Genomic DNA, 14713 nt, shown 5'->3' on the forward strand with positions numbered 1-14713 from the left:
TCCAGATTCATGTACCACTATGTGCATCTGGCTTTACATAGATACTGGGGAACTGAACTTGCACCATCACTAGGCTTTATAAGTAAGCACCTTTAACTGCTGAACCATCTCTCCAGCCCTGATTTTTACATTTTAATAGTTACAAAAGCTAATAACTTTATTTGTCCTTTCCTTGATTACTGTTAGGTAAGGGTATTTGTCCTTTCCATTGGAACAAGACTCTAAAGTAAAAATTGCTAAAACTCCCTGTCTTTGACCCATTATTTAAAACAGTATGAGTATCAAAAGATAGTCGTTCTTTATTTTTGAGAGAGAAAGAGACAGCGAATGGGCACACCAGGGCCTTTCAGCTGCTGTGAACAAACTCCAGATGCACGGACCCCCGTGCAACACTATATACCTGAATCACTGCATCTGGCTACGTAGGACTTGGAGATTCAAACGTGCATTCTTAGGCTTCACAGGAAAGTGCCTTAACCACTAAGCCACCTCTCCAGCCTTCAAAGACAGTCTTTACTGATTCTGAGTTAAAAGTATTTATTTGATTTACTTAATTCATCTGAATTAACTGTCTGACAAAATTTTCAGGAATTGTTTTGGGATACTCAATTTTTGTGTAGACCATGCTTAGTTCTCAGTCATCAAGAAAGTGCTACCAAAACTTTCTACAGTCTTCCTATTCCAATATGCTTTTTAATTACATCAATGCATTGTACTGTATTCTCCAGATAACCATGGCTTCCACTTCAGTGTATACTGCTGAGACCTCTTCTAAGTATTTACCCAAACAATACAAATACAAAGATTACTTTCATATACACTTTCTTCCCATATGAAAGGCCACAGAAATGGTTTCATGTGAGTATAAAAATGTATTTCATTCCACTCAACCACTGTAAAGTTTCTGTATTTGTATACCACTATCAAGCTAATCATGATCCAAATGCTATCAATTTTTAATGTTTAAAGAGTTCCATAATGAATACCCTTAAAGCTATATTTGTGCATATATGAAATCATTTTCTTATGTCAGAGGGGATATGTTAAGTCTTGACGAATTTGATGACCACAAGGCAACACCAATCTTATTTTCACAAAACAAGAAGGGACAATATCCTTACAAAATAGAGTGACAGTACATTTTATCCTTTGGCTACGGTCACTGCTACAAGGTTGTTAAAGGTGAATATTTGTCCTTCAAGTACTAATTGTGTCAGTCTACAAAACTGTAATATCTTCTTATATAATTTTATCTTGCTGTAGGTAGCAAAAGATGCAAAAAGGCAGCCCACCTAAAGGAAGAAGCAGAAGTAGTCAATGCCTCCTCTTCCTCTTTACACCACAGTTTTCTCTACAGAAGCATTTACCAGGGGATATCTGAAGTCAGCCACAAGAGCAAAGGGCCTATTAATAATGAAAAACCTCCATCATTTTGCTCTAACAAGTTGTAGGTCCCATTTCCTCACTACTTACAGGTGAACAGTAGACCATGTGTTAAATGTTTCTTATCCTGGGCTACCAAGATGGTTCAGCAGTTAAAGGCACCTGCTTGCAAAATCCTAATAGCCTGGGTTCAATTCCCTAGTACTCACATAAAGTCAGACGCACAAGGTGGTACCATATCTGGAGTTTGTCTGCAATGGCAAGAGGCTCTGGCATGCTCACTCATTCATTCTCTCTCTCTCTCTCTCTCTCACCTTCCCTACCACCCTCCTTCTCCTTTAAAAACAAATTAAAATGTTTTTTATATTGTATTTTAAAAATTTATTTATTTGACAGCAACAGAGAGAGAAAGAGGCAGATCGAGAGAAATAGAGAGAATGGGAGGGCCAGGGCCTCCATCCACTGCAAACGAACTCCAGACGCATGTGCCCCCTTGTACATCTGGCTAACGTGGGTCCTGGGGAAACGTGCCTCAAACCAGGGCCCTTAGGCTTCACAGGCAAGCGCTGAACTGCTAAGCCATCTCTCTGGCCCCAAAATAAAAACGTTTTTAAAAAATGTTTCTTATTGTGACTGAAACCTAAAAACATTCTGTGGTAAAATTACACACACACACACAAACACACACACACAGTAATCAAATTATAAATGCTCATCTCAAAAGCCCAGTAAAAAGAATCCAATCCAACTTCTCTTCTAAAAACCTAAATTTCACTCTTGAAGTCACAATAGGATTCTAGAATTTAAGAATTATAAAATGAAATGCCAATGTGGAATCTCTATCTTGCTTAGAAGGCAGATGAATTTAAAAAGAAAGAAAATGTAACCCATGAGAACTTCACATTTTCAAGTGCCTTATCACTTGTTTTAAAGTGTGGCATATTCAAAGAATTATTGACTTTTACCAAAATCCTACTGTGATTAACAGAATAGATTTTTTAAATTAAGGATAAGATAGCAAAACTTCTTTATGCCAGAAAAAAGAAGGAACAGCAGATGCTTGGCATTTATTGTGATCTGCCCTGTGCAGTGGTTTCAACTCTAACCTCTTTCAATGAGTGGTTGTAACCACAAGTAAACCACAACCCAGAAATCCAGAAGTGGCTTGCTTTAATGTTGAGACATTGTAACTAACACCACTGTGGCTGAACTTCTCTGTGTAAACGGAGGCTGAAATGCCAATTGCCAATCACTGGCATTTAGCTTCTAAGTACTTAACTCTGACTACAAATTGTTCTGTGCTCCATTCTGACAGCTTGCTTTCTTTATATTGTCAGATTAAAAAAGTATATGGAGAAATTACATGGCTATGAATTAAAATAGATGTTTTTTAAGTTCAGCAGCTATAAGACATCTTCTTTAGGTTAATTCAGTGTTAACTGTTAGTAAGACTAATTAAAATGGTCTTCAACTTATTTGAACAAAGTAGCAAAAGAATTAGTAGGAAGAACGCAAGTCTAAAGATAAATAATGTCAAAAGTACAATTAAAAAAATTTTTTTTGTTCATTTTTATTTATTTATTTGAAAGTGACAGAGAGAGAGGGAGAGAAAGAGATAGATAGAGAGGGAACGGGCCCACCAGGGCTTCCAGCAACTGCAGACGAACTCCAGACGTGTGTGCCCCCTTGTGCATCTGGCTAACGTGGGTCCTGGGGAAAGGAGCCTTGAACCGGGGTCCTCAGGCTTAACAGGCAAGCGCTTAACCGCTAAGCCTTCTCTCCAGCCCAAATGTACAATTTTTAAAACCATTTTTGGTAACACTTTATGAAAGAGGTAAGATTTTAAAAAAAAAGAAAAGTATCAAATGACCTTGCTCCAGTCAGATCAAGTGCTACTTCTCCAGTGAATGAGAGGGAGGATCTTAAAGGCAGTCAAACCTATCTGAGTGAGTACTCTAGGTGGCACAGTTGCCTAAAATACTCAACAAACAATAGTGTTTAGCATCTATAGGAGCCTAAGAAATACATAGTGACTAAACACCAATGAAAGTATCAAAACTTTAACTTTCTTTCAAACATCTTGAGTATGTTATAAAATTTTGGCTTTCCTATCTTACAGTAAAGCACTACTCTTTCTTTCTAAAATTAAGATTTTAGATTGCATGAGTTATTTTTGAAAGTAATATTTTTGGCACAAGTGTATTTCAATGCTCTGCATAGGTGTGCTTACGCATGTTCGTGTGTGTGAGTGCATGTTTGTGGATACATTTGTGTGCATGTATAGGGTAGACTTTGACATTAAGTGTTTTCCTCTAGTGTTCTCCACTTATTTACTGAGATGGTATTTCTCACCTCAGCCCAGAGTTCACAGATTGAGCTAGTTCAGTGGCCAGCTTGCCCCACATTCTCCTGTACACCCCCACCCCAGCATGTATATGGGTGCTAGGAATCCAAGTCTTCATGCTTACATGCCAAGTGCTTATCTATTGAGCCATCCCAAGAGGCAGAAAGAGAAAGAAGGTATGCCAGGGCAAATGAATTCCAGATCCTTGAGCATCTGGCTTGTGTGGGTACTGAAGAGTAGAACCTGGGTCCTCAGGCTTCACAGGCAAGTACCTTAACAACTAAGCCATCTCTCCAGCCCTCTTTTTTTTTTGGTTTTTCAAGGTAGGTTCTCACTCTAGCCCAGGCTGACCTGGAATTCACTATGGAGTCTCAGGGTGGCCTCGAACTCACGGCAATCCTCCTACCTCTGCCTCCCGAGTACTGGGATTAAAGGCGTGTGCCACCATGCCCAGCACATGTTATTTTTCAATGTGACATTCCATTGGTAAGTTATTGTGTTCCGATTATGTACTTTTTTTTTTCCATTACTATCCCAATTAGTTGTTCAAAATAAGCAAACCTACAGAAATATATTTCAATGTAAGAGTATACAAAAGGAACTAAGCACATCATAATGTGCTTTTAAAACAATACTGAAATAAAGTCAACATAAATGTTATGCTGGCCTAGAAGTATACTATAGGAATGTCATTGCAAAAGATCAACACTGAGTAAATCTAGTTTTTAAGTTTTAAAAATAAAACGTTATGTGCCTGGTAAAAGCTTAAGTGATTTATAATGGGGAAAACTAGACTTGCCTCATATTTTGTATAATTAACTCCAAAGACAATAAACTACCACTTGGTTCTAACATCCTCAAAGAAAGGAAAACAGATCCAGTGATTTCATGCTTGGCCAAACTGTTCAAACATTCATGAACTATGTTCCCAAGGACAGCACTACTGCTTTCAGTCCATAAAAAGCTGATGAAAGTAACTAAGGCAATAGTAATAAGCTGATGAACATAAAACTAAAACAAAATAAGGGTTACATATCAGCAAAACAATGTTACCTATCCTGACAACATAACTTTTGAAAAATGGAGGAAAAGTACCCCCCACGCCTCCAATAGTACAAGGTATGGTGAGGGTAGAATAAAATCACTGACTCATCTATACTATGCTTAGAGTTCATGGAACACTCCATGCAGCAGAAGTGGAATACATATTCAATTGCATATAGAATTTAAGACAGAATACTTATTTTGCCAGCATTACAAACACTAATTATTGTGATAGGAAGAGCGGTGCACCAAAAAGACTAAAAGTGCAAATTTGCCCACTTTTCTATGTAAGTAAGCTGTTTGTTCATATAATCTGAGAAACCTACTCAGCCCTACTAAAAATTTCCCTAATCCTTCTGTTTGAAGAAACAGTAAATGGGCTGGAGAGATGGCTTACTGGTTAAGGCACTTGCCTGCAAAGTCTAAGAACCCAGGTTCATTTCCCCAGTATCCACGTAAGCTAGATGGACAAGATGGTTCATGTGTCTGGAGTTTGTTTGCTGCAGTGGATAGAGGCCCTGGTGCCCCCATTCTTACACTCTACTTATCCCTTTATCTCTCATTCATAAATAAATATCTTTCTATTGAGCAAACAAAACATAAACAACAACAACAAAAAGACTCTAAAAACATCTTCCAAAGTAAAAGCCAAGAGACCTAACAGGTAGACTAAATGAGTCCAGAAACAAACAAAACACTGGATAAAATTGTTTCTTAGAGAGCTTCACTAGCCATAAGATACAGCAGAAGTGCTAAGTCGTATTTCTGATAAAGCTAGAACCTTTCAGGGTTGGTCCTTACTAATATACAAGTAGCTAAAAGTAAAGCAGTCTTCCAGTCAGACTTCAACAAACCTTTGCATCACACAAAGGACCAGAAAAAAAAAATCTCAAGCATTATAGTAATTGATTAAATGGTTCCCCTACGAACATGACAGAGAAACAAACAAATACTGTTTTGGAGAAAGACAGCATCACTGTAGACCTCAATGATTCAGTAACAGCACCCCTAAAATATTCATTATTAAAGTTATACACAGAAAGACAGATATAATTATCCTAAATAAATAAATAATATCCTCATACCACACTGATAACTAAAAACCCATGAGGGTATTTTACAACTTGCCTTTTGGTTTGTATATATTTATAAAACTGAAAACTAGATAAATGTAGAACATTATCACATTTAGCTAAAATCAACCATTTGTAGTTTGGCAAAATCTTCAAAACCATTTTAAACATGAAGACATCTTTTACTAAGTGAAGGTTCCAGATAACAACTTTAAATTGTATGTTTTAAAAACTAAGCAATAGTTTAGTTTTCAGTATGGCCTATTTTAACAAAGAAGGCATGTTAACAGTATGTAACATGTTAAAATAAACAAGTCTCCATCCATTCTGCAATAAGCTGTAAGTATACATATAACTTAAGTCTTCTGAGTAAACAAACTCGGTTCATTTCCTAAAATCTATTTTCTTTGTTAAGAAATAGGTAAGTATATGAAATATCATCTTTGAAGTTTTACCTACTAACTTCTTTGACAATTTTGAATCTGTATTACCAAAATGGATATAAGTTATTGTACTATTAAGGTAGCTATAAATATGAATGACTTCTTTCCCCTCTCATACCTATAGTATCTGGGAGGTCTAGGAGTTCATTGTGCTGCAAGTCAAGGTTGGTTATCTGTGTACAGTTTCCAATCTCCTTTGGAAGGTGTTCAAGTTGATTGTGAGCTACATCCAGCGTAATGAGGTTACATAATTCACCTATAAATTGAAAAACACAAAAATTTAATAAGTATTAAAGGATATAGCAGGTAACACTTGCAAGCAAGGAAGTAAATTTTATAATTTCTAAGCAAAACTTCTATTTGAAAATGGTAAATTAGGGCTGGAGAGATGGCGTAGCTGTTGAGTGCTTGCCTGTGAAGCCTAAGGACACCGGTTCGAGGCTCGATTCCCCAGGACCCACGTTACCCAGATGCACAAAGGGGTGCACGCGTCTGGAGTTCGTTTGCAGTGGCTGGAGGCCCTGGCGTGCCCATTTTCTCTTTTGCTCTTTATCTGCCTCTTTCTCTCTCTGTCTTTCTCTCTCAAATAAATAAATAAAAATCTTAAAAAAAAAGAAAATGGTAAATTATCTAATGAAGACACCTGTACTCTAAGAAGAAAAAATTTATCTTTCCCTATTATAATTATATTCTTTCTGAACAGTCAATCACAAAACCTAAAACTACTATTTCAAAGTGACATCTGATGAAATTAAAATACTGCTCATACTTTATCAACATGTGCTTTATATTCTTATTGAACTCAGGGCCTCAAACATGCTAAAGCATGCACTCTACCAATTTAAGCTACACCTCCAAGCTTCTGTGTTATATATTCATTTTAAATAGCCAGTTCAACCACAAATGTTAATATCTTGCAAAGCTTTAAAAAAATCAATTTTTGACACCAAATTCAATGAAATATTACATAGAACGTCAGATCAAGAGATACTACTTTCCATTTTTATACTTTTAAACATAATTTGTTTTGATGTTATGTTAATGGATAAAATGAGATTTATAAGTAAAAAATGCTTCTCATTTTTGAAGAACTTTGATAGGATAGAAGTTAATGTGTATTTCTCCAGCCCATTCTGGTTAGAATATGCAGAGTAGCATCTCAAAAATCTAAAGATACAATATGCATATAATCTATCAATTCTACCTCTGGAAAGTTTTGAGTTCCACTGCATAAAAATTGATATCAGAGACTTATACAGATATCTGGAAAACAATGTTCATAGCAGCATATTCACAGTAGCCAAAAGGTAGGCATAACTCCAATGTCCAGCAATGAATGCATAAACAAAACATGGTATGTGCTGATAATGGAACATTTTATAAATTTATAAAAGAATGAAATCCAGATATATGCTATGAACATGGTTTAAGCTTTAAGAAATGAAATCAAGTGAAATACCATCAAGACACAAAAGGACAATGAATTATATAATTTTGTTTACAATAGATAACCTACAATAGCCATATTTATAGATAGAAAGTGAAAAAACAATTACTGGCTTCTGAAGGCAGTGGGACAGAAATTCTTTAAAAACTAAAGCTACAGGCTAGAGAAATGGCTTAGTGGTTAAGGTGCTTGCATGCAAAGCCAGAGGACCCAGGTTCGATTTCCCAGTACCCACATAAAGCTGGATGCACAAGGTGGTATATGTGTCTGGAGTTCATTTGCAGTGGCTAGAGGCCCTTGCATACCCTCTCACTCTCATAAATAAATAAATAAATGTTTGTGACCAGAATTAATGCTAGTAAGCAGTACAAAAAAGAAAGCTACAGACCAAAGATCAATGTATCTCATGTACATACATACATACATACAGGTATACACACACACACACACACACACACACACATCCACATATACAACCTTACATGCACTATATATATGAAGACATTTACAGACACAATGAAAGAATCATAGACCCTGTTTAAATGGAATTATGTCCAGATACAAAACCCTTGTACAGTATTTTAAAAATCAATCAGTTTTTAAAAAGTAAAATCATCTGACAATTGATACAAGGAACAGTATTTGACAAAATGAAAAATGTCATGATGTTAAAAACTCTAATTAGAAAAAAAAAACTGTAATTAGGGGCTGCAGAGATTGCTTAGTGGTTAAGGCACTTGCCTGTGAAGCATAAGGATCCAGGTTCAATTTCTCAGGATCCATGTAAACCACATGCACAAGGTGGTGCATGAGCCTGGAGTTCGTTTGCAGTGGATACAGCCCTGATAAGCCCATTTTCTCTATCTCTACCTCTTTCTGTGCCCCTCAAATAAATAGAGAAGACAATTTCTAAAACACTCATTAGCTCTGCCTGACATGGTGGCACATGCCTTTAATCCCAACACTGAGGAAGCAGAGGTAGGAGTATTGCTGTGAGTTCGAGGGTAGCCTGAGACTCTAGTGAATTCCAGGTCAACCTGAGCTAGAGCGAGACACTACCTTGAAAAAAAACCAAAACAAACAAATAAACTCTAATTAGGAACAGAATAAGAATATAAATTATACATGTATATACAGTTCATTTTTATTTTCAGAATGTTATGTAAAGAATTTGTCAGTCAACACTCCTGTATTCACAATAATAAAAAGAGTGAGAGCTGGGTGTAGTGGCTCACACCTTTAATCCCAGCAGAAAGGCAGAGGTGAGAGGATCACCAAGAATTTGAGGCCACCCTGAAATTCCAGGTCAGCCTGAGCTTTAAAAAAAAAAAAAGAAAAAGAAAAAGAAAAACACAGCTGAGAATCAACAACTCTTCTTATCTCTTTCAGAGACTTGAGGACAAAGGACAAACTTGAGCTGGGGAGATGGTTCAATAGATAAATCATGTTTGCTTCCAGAGTTTAGATCCACAGAGTCTTTATGAAGCCAGACACTGTTGCAGGAGCCTGTCATCCCACTGTGCGCCTGTATGGGAGATAAGAGACAGGAAAATCCCCCAGAAGCTTAAGGACCAGTTAGCCTGGTGAACACAATGGTAAATGAGAAACTACCTCAAACAAGATAGAAGGCAGGGACCTAGACTCAAAGTTGTCCTCTGACTTCTACACACATACCATGACCCATGTGCACCTACACACACACACACACACACACGTGTGTACACAAACTCATGGCCCCAAACCAGGCGGAAAATAGCAATTCAGAAATGAAGTATACCAGGAGTAGAAGCTGGAGCCCACTAGGAATGAATACCTGAAGGATACCTGAATAGCTACTATAAACCGAGTGTGGAATACAGGAGAGATAAAATGGAGTAGAATGGAGGGTTGAATATGAGGGCCCTCCTAAAAAGAACAAACCCTTCCCAATCTATGCTTTCATGAGTTTTACTTCCAAGAGCTCTAACCCAGATCCTCAGAGTAATGACATAAGAAAAACAGTCTCCCATTTCACATGGACATAGAAAACTACAGAAAATCAAAGACAAAGAGAAATTTCTTAAGACAGAGGAAAAAATATCTTATATTTAGAAGAACAAAAATAGGAATTTAAAAAAAAAGCGAAAAAAAAAATAGGAATTTCATCAGACTTTTCTCCAGAAATCATACAAACAAGACAGTGGAGTAAAATATTAAAAATGTTGATGGGGCCGGGTGTGGTAGTACATGCCTTTAATCCCAGCACTCAGAAGGCTGGGGTAGGAGGGATGCTGTAAATTCAAGGCCAGGCTGGTGCTACAGAGTGAATTCCAGGTCAGTGAGGCCTAGAGTTAGACCTTGCATCAACAAAAAAAAGAAAAAACTGCTGATGGGAGAATTCCAACAAAATTATCCTCCAAAGGTAAGGGAGAAATAAAGACTTCTCACACAACAAAAACTGAGAATGCAAAACTGTCAGCACATGCGTGCACACACACATACTCACTCTCTCTGTGCTGAGAGAGAGATATAACTAATAAGGTAGAGAGAATTGAAATAATGTAAAATGCTGAATTAACATTATAGAGAACTGAACCTGTTGACACATACCTATAATCCCAGCACTTGGGGTATATAGGCAGGTGAATTCCAGAGTTCAAAGCCTGAGATCCTGCTTCAAACAAACAAACTATGGAGAAGACATACGAAGACACAAACAGTGGGTTTAACTAAGGAAGAATAGTTTTTTAAATATTTATTGATTTATTGGCAATCAAAGGGAGACAGAGAGAAGATGGACAGATGGGTGGATGGAGAGACAGAGAATGGGCGTGTCTGGGCCTCTAGCTGCTGCAAACAATCCCCAGGTGCATGTGCCACATGGTGTACCTGGTTTTACGTGGGTACTAGGGTACAGAACCAGGATCAGTAAGCTTTGCAGGCAAGTGCCTTAACCACTGAGCAATCTCTGCAGCCCAAAAGAAGTTTTAAATATTAACCAATAATCCAACTAAATCAGGTAAAATTTAAATGTGAATCTTCTAAATATACTAAGTAATACTTTCAGGGTAGTCCCGAAAGACCCACCACTATAAACATAAGCATATAAACACAAGCAAATTAACAGTGAAATGTTAAGTCAGTTATTTTTACTTCTTCATTTCACTGCTCACACAACCACATGGGGAATACCTGCAACCCTACTAAGAAACATACCAATGGAATGGGGGCAGAGATGAGGGAAAAGTGGGTACCAAACACATGATATATCCATATGAAACATTTTGTTAATAATAATAATAAACATTAAAAAGTGAAATTAAAAAGAAATGCAATCTAACACTAATCAAAACAACGTTGGAGGAGCTCTAATAATTTCAGATAAAGTAAACTTCAACTAAAGGAAATTATCATGGAAACAGGAAAGCACAACATAAAGGTAACATGAATGGGACAACTGTTAAAGAACTAACAACCCTCAGAGTACAAGCACGTGTATATATCATGTATTAATTAAAAGAATGACAAGCAGAACTGAGGAATATCAATTTGGGATCCTAATAGTCCTCATATCAGTTTTGTCTTTTTTGTTTGTTATTTTTTTGGATGGTCTCAGTGTATAGGCCAGACAAGCCACCTTACTAGGTCAGCCTCACAAGTACTGGGATTATAAGCATGCACCACCACTTGTAATTATCTTTCCTAATAAATAATGCCTAAGGTTATTTCAATTCCCACTAATGTACTAGAAGCTACATAATAAATTGAAATGTATACAAGGATCAGACCATTATATAAGGCAAGCTGGATGGACAATATGGCTAACTTTTTAATCATAAGCAGCTATGATTCAATTCAGGAAGATAATTATTGTTTTGCAGCACTTCTAAATCTCAGCCCCACTGACATTTTAGACTATTCTCTACTCTCTATTGTGGGAGGCCATCCTGTACATAGACAGCATCCCTGGCTTTTAGCCATTACATATGAATAGTCATCTCCAATGAGTCATGACATCAAAACTGTCTCTAAAAATTACCAAAATGTCCTCTGTTGAAACACTGCCCAGTATGTCCCCGCTTGAAAAAGCAATGTTATGCTGGAATGAAAGTTCAATTACATCTAAGTCTCAGTTTTCATGAAAAGGTACAGATGTAGACTTCCATATAAAATCTGGTTCTTAAATGCCAGTAACTAATTCATAGGTTAAAAGAGAATGAGAGACTTTTACTCAACACCTGTCAGCTTTTTGAGTAAACAGTACATACTTTGTTACCTCTGCAAACAGAAAAGAATTATCAACATCTTTAGAGAGAAGCTTGCCTGTGACTATTCACTATGACCACTAAAGAGCACTTTTCAAAAAGCAGTATAGCTGGCCATGATGGTACACACCTCTAGTCCCAGCACTCAGGAAGAAGAGGGAGGAGGACTGTAGTGAGTTTGAGGGCAGCTTGAGACTACACAGTAAATTCCAGGTCAGCCTAGGCCAGAGCAAGACCCTACCTCAAAAATACAAAAAAGGCCCCTCCTTTTTTTTTCAGGATTGATAAAGGAACTTGAATCTATACATACTAGGTAAGTGCTATGTCACTGACAGCTATCACCCCAGCCCAATACATTTATTATTTTAAGCCTATATTCTTTCAACAATGTTATCCTCCTGTAATAATCCTCTCCAATAAGTCAGAAGACACTGATACATTAAGAATGTCACCTAAAAATGCCTTTCTTTTTCAATATTCAAATTCACAAATAAAGAATTTTTAAAGGTTTTAAAAATCCTTAAAATTCACAAAATGTGACATAATTTTAACAACATGACTTAAATATTGTCTATAAATCTATGATATATAAGTAGCTTAAAGCTAAATTATAAGCTACTGTCAAATTTAAATTTTGTTTATAATTTTCCAACATCTATATATAAATTTTATAAGAAAAAACCTATTTCTGAAAAATTTTAATTTATAGGATTGAGAAGATAACTCAGTTGGTAATGTGTTTGTCTCTCAAAGGTAAGGACAGAAGTTTGATCTCTACAATGCAGGTAAAAAAGCCAGGCATGGAAATACACACTTATAATCCCAGTGATGGGGAGGGAAGCTGAGGCAAGCAGACTTCCAGGGCTCATTAATCAGTCAATGTAGCCTACTTGACAAATTCCAGGGCAATGAGAGACTGTGTCTCAAAGAAAGTTACTAGGACTTGAGGAAGAAGACCAGAGGTCGTCCTCAATAAAAAGATTAATAACTCAAACAAGTTTATTATAGTTTCTCTAAAAATCGAAAATACTTTTGAAATGAATTCAAAACTTTCACAAAATATTTTTAGTCAGCATTTTCAGGATTTTAAAACATGTCTGCTTGTCAAACACCAAAGCGAAGTTTTTGGCTAAGAAATGTGGCTATACCCATCAGAAAGCTTCTTAAATAATTATTCTTATTTCCTTTAATCCATGCTGGTCTCACTCCTGTTTGGAGAATCTGTGTTTATTAGCAGGTGGCAGTGAAAACCAAGAAGAATCAAGATCCACCACAAGAAAAGATAGCTGACTGCCTAGCACAAGATTACTCACCTCTACCATATCTACTAGGGCCCAGGAAATATTACAGAGAAAGTAACAATCTAAATATGAGTGTTGCTCTCACTGCTAGCCTGACAACCAGCTTCGGGGAGATGGCAATAGACAATGAGGACACCAAAAACTCATCAAAGCAGAAATCCAGAGGTTTCAGAGGGCTCAACTCTAAAGGAGACTTATAACATACCCACTATAAGGCTCAGGAATGGGAATATTGCAGAAGATGGGAGTTAGAAAGATTGTAGGAGCCATAAGATAGGAAGGTGTATCCCAAGGCACTGTCCACAATACACAGACTGACAGGTGCATTTATGATCACAGAGTGAATACCAATAACCCCAATGAAGAGGGTCCTCAGTGGATTAGGGGTGGGGGAGAAAGGATATAAGAGTATATCCTGGGCTGGAGAGATGGCTTAGCAGTTAAGCGCTTGCCTGTGAAGCCTAAGGACCCTGGTTCAAGGCTCGGTTCCCCAGGTCCCACGTTAGCCAGATGCACAAGGGGCACACGCATCTGGAGTTCGTTTACAGAGGCTGGAAGCCCTGGCGCGCCCATTCTCTCTCTCCCTCTATCTGTCTTTCTCTCTGTGTCTGTCGCTCTCAAATAAATAAATAAATAAATTTTTAAAAAAAGAGTATATCCTGATGGCAATATGACCAGCATGCAATTAATTAGTTCATATAGTGAAGTCCATAATTTAATTAAAATATTACAAACAAATATCTTCTTTTGAGTAACATTAATAACAACTACCAATGCTGCTCTTGGTCATATTCAAATAATCAGGAAAGTCTGAAAAGTTCAATATAATGTAAATTTTATACCAGACACACTGAGGCAGTAGAAGAGCCTAAGTTATCCTATGATTTATAAATAACAAAATATCAAATATGAAACAGTTAATGAAATGTATCATTTACTATTCTCTACTCTGTCCACTTACTTTTAAATATTTCCTTTACCATATTAGACACATTAACAAAAAAACTATTAAATCTATTTCAGATGATTTGAAAAGATAAGGCCTTTAAAGTGATTTGTTTCTGATTAAAGTTAAGAGTATTATTTTTTCTCTATACATTTATAGTTTGTGGTTTTTCTGTTTTAATACTTTTAAATTCAAAGAGGAGTTAAAGGAGATTCAAGATGCAAAACTATCAACCTAACAAATATCATACACACAGAAAGCTATTTTCTGAATCACAAATAGAAGTTTTCTATCTGTGTACATGTATCTGCTTAGTGAAAATTTATTATGTAACATAGCATATTGATATGTTATTAATATTCATTTTCATGACTAACTCCACACTTAGTAAGCAATATATTTTTTAAATATTTTATTTTATGTATTTATGAGAGAGACAGAATGGTCACACCAGGGTCTCTATAGCCACTGCAAATGAACTCCAGATG

General features: G+C 36.6%; 1 protein-coding gene across 2 annotated transcripts in view; it reads right to left on the reverse strand.

The window, feature by feature from the left end:
- Window positions 1-14713, reverse strand: part of Shoc2 (SHOC2 leucine rich repeat scaffold protein) — an 89840-nt gene that overhangs the window by 20973 nt on the left and 54154 nt on the right. For both annotated transcript variants that reach the window (XM_045140228.1, XM_045140233.1), the window contains exon 3: window positions 6406-6543. In XM_045140228.1, the coding sequence (XP_044996163.1) occupies window positions 6406-6543 (138 nt within the window). The remainder of the gene's footprint in view (window positions 1-6405; window positions 6544-14713) is intronic.

This window comes from Jaculus jaculus, chromosome 1 (assembly GCF_020740685.1).
Source record: "Jaculus jaculus isolate mJacJac1 chromosome 1, mJacJac1.mat.Y.cur, whole genome shotgun sequence".
Lineage (NCBI taxonomy): Eukaryota > Metazoa > Chordata > Mammalia > Rodentia > Dipodidae > Jaculus > Jaculus jaculus.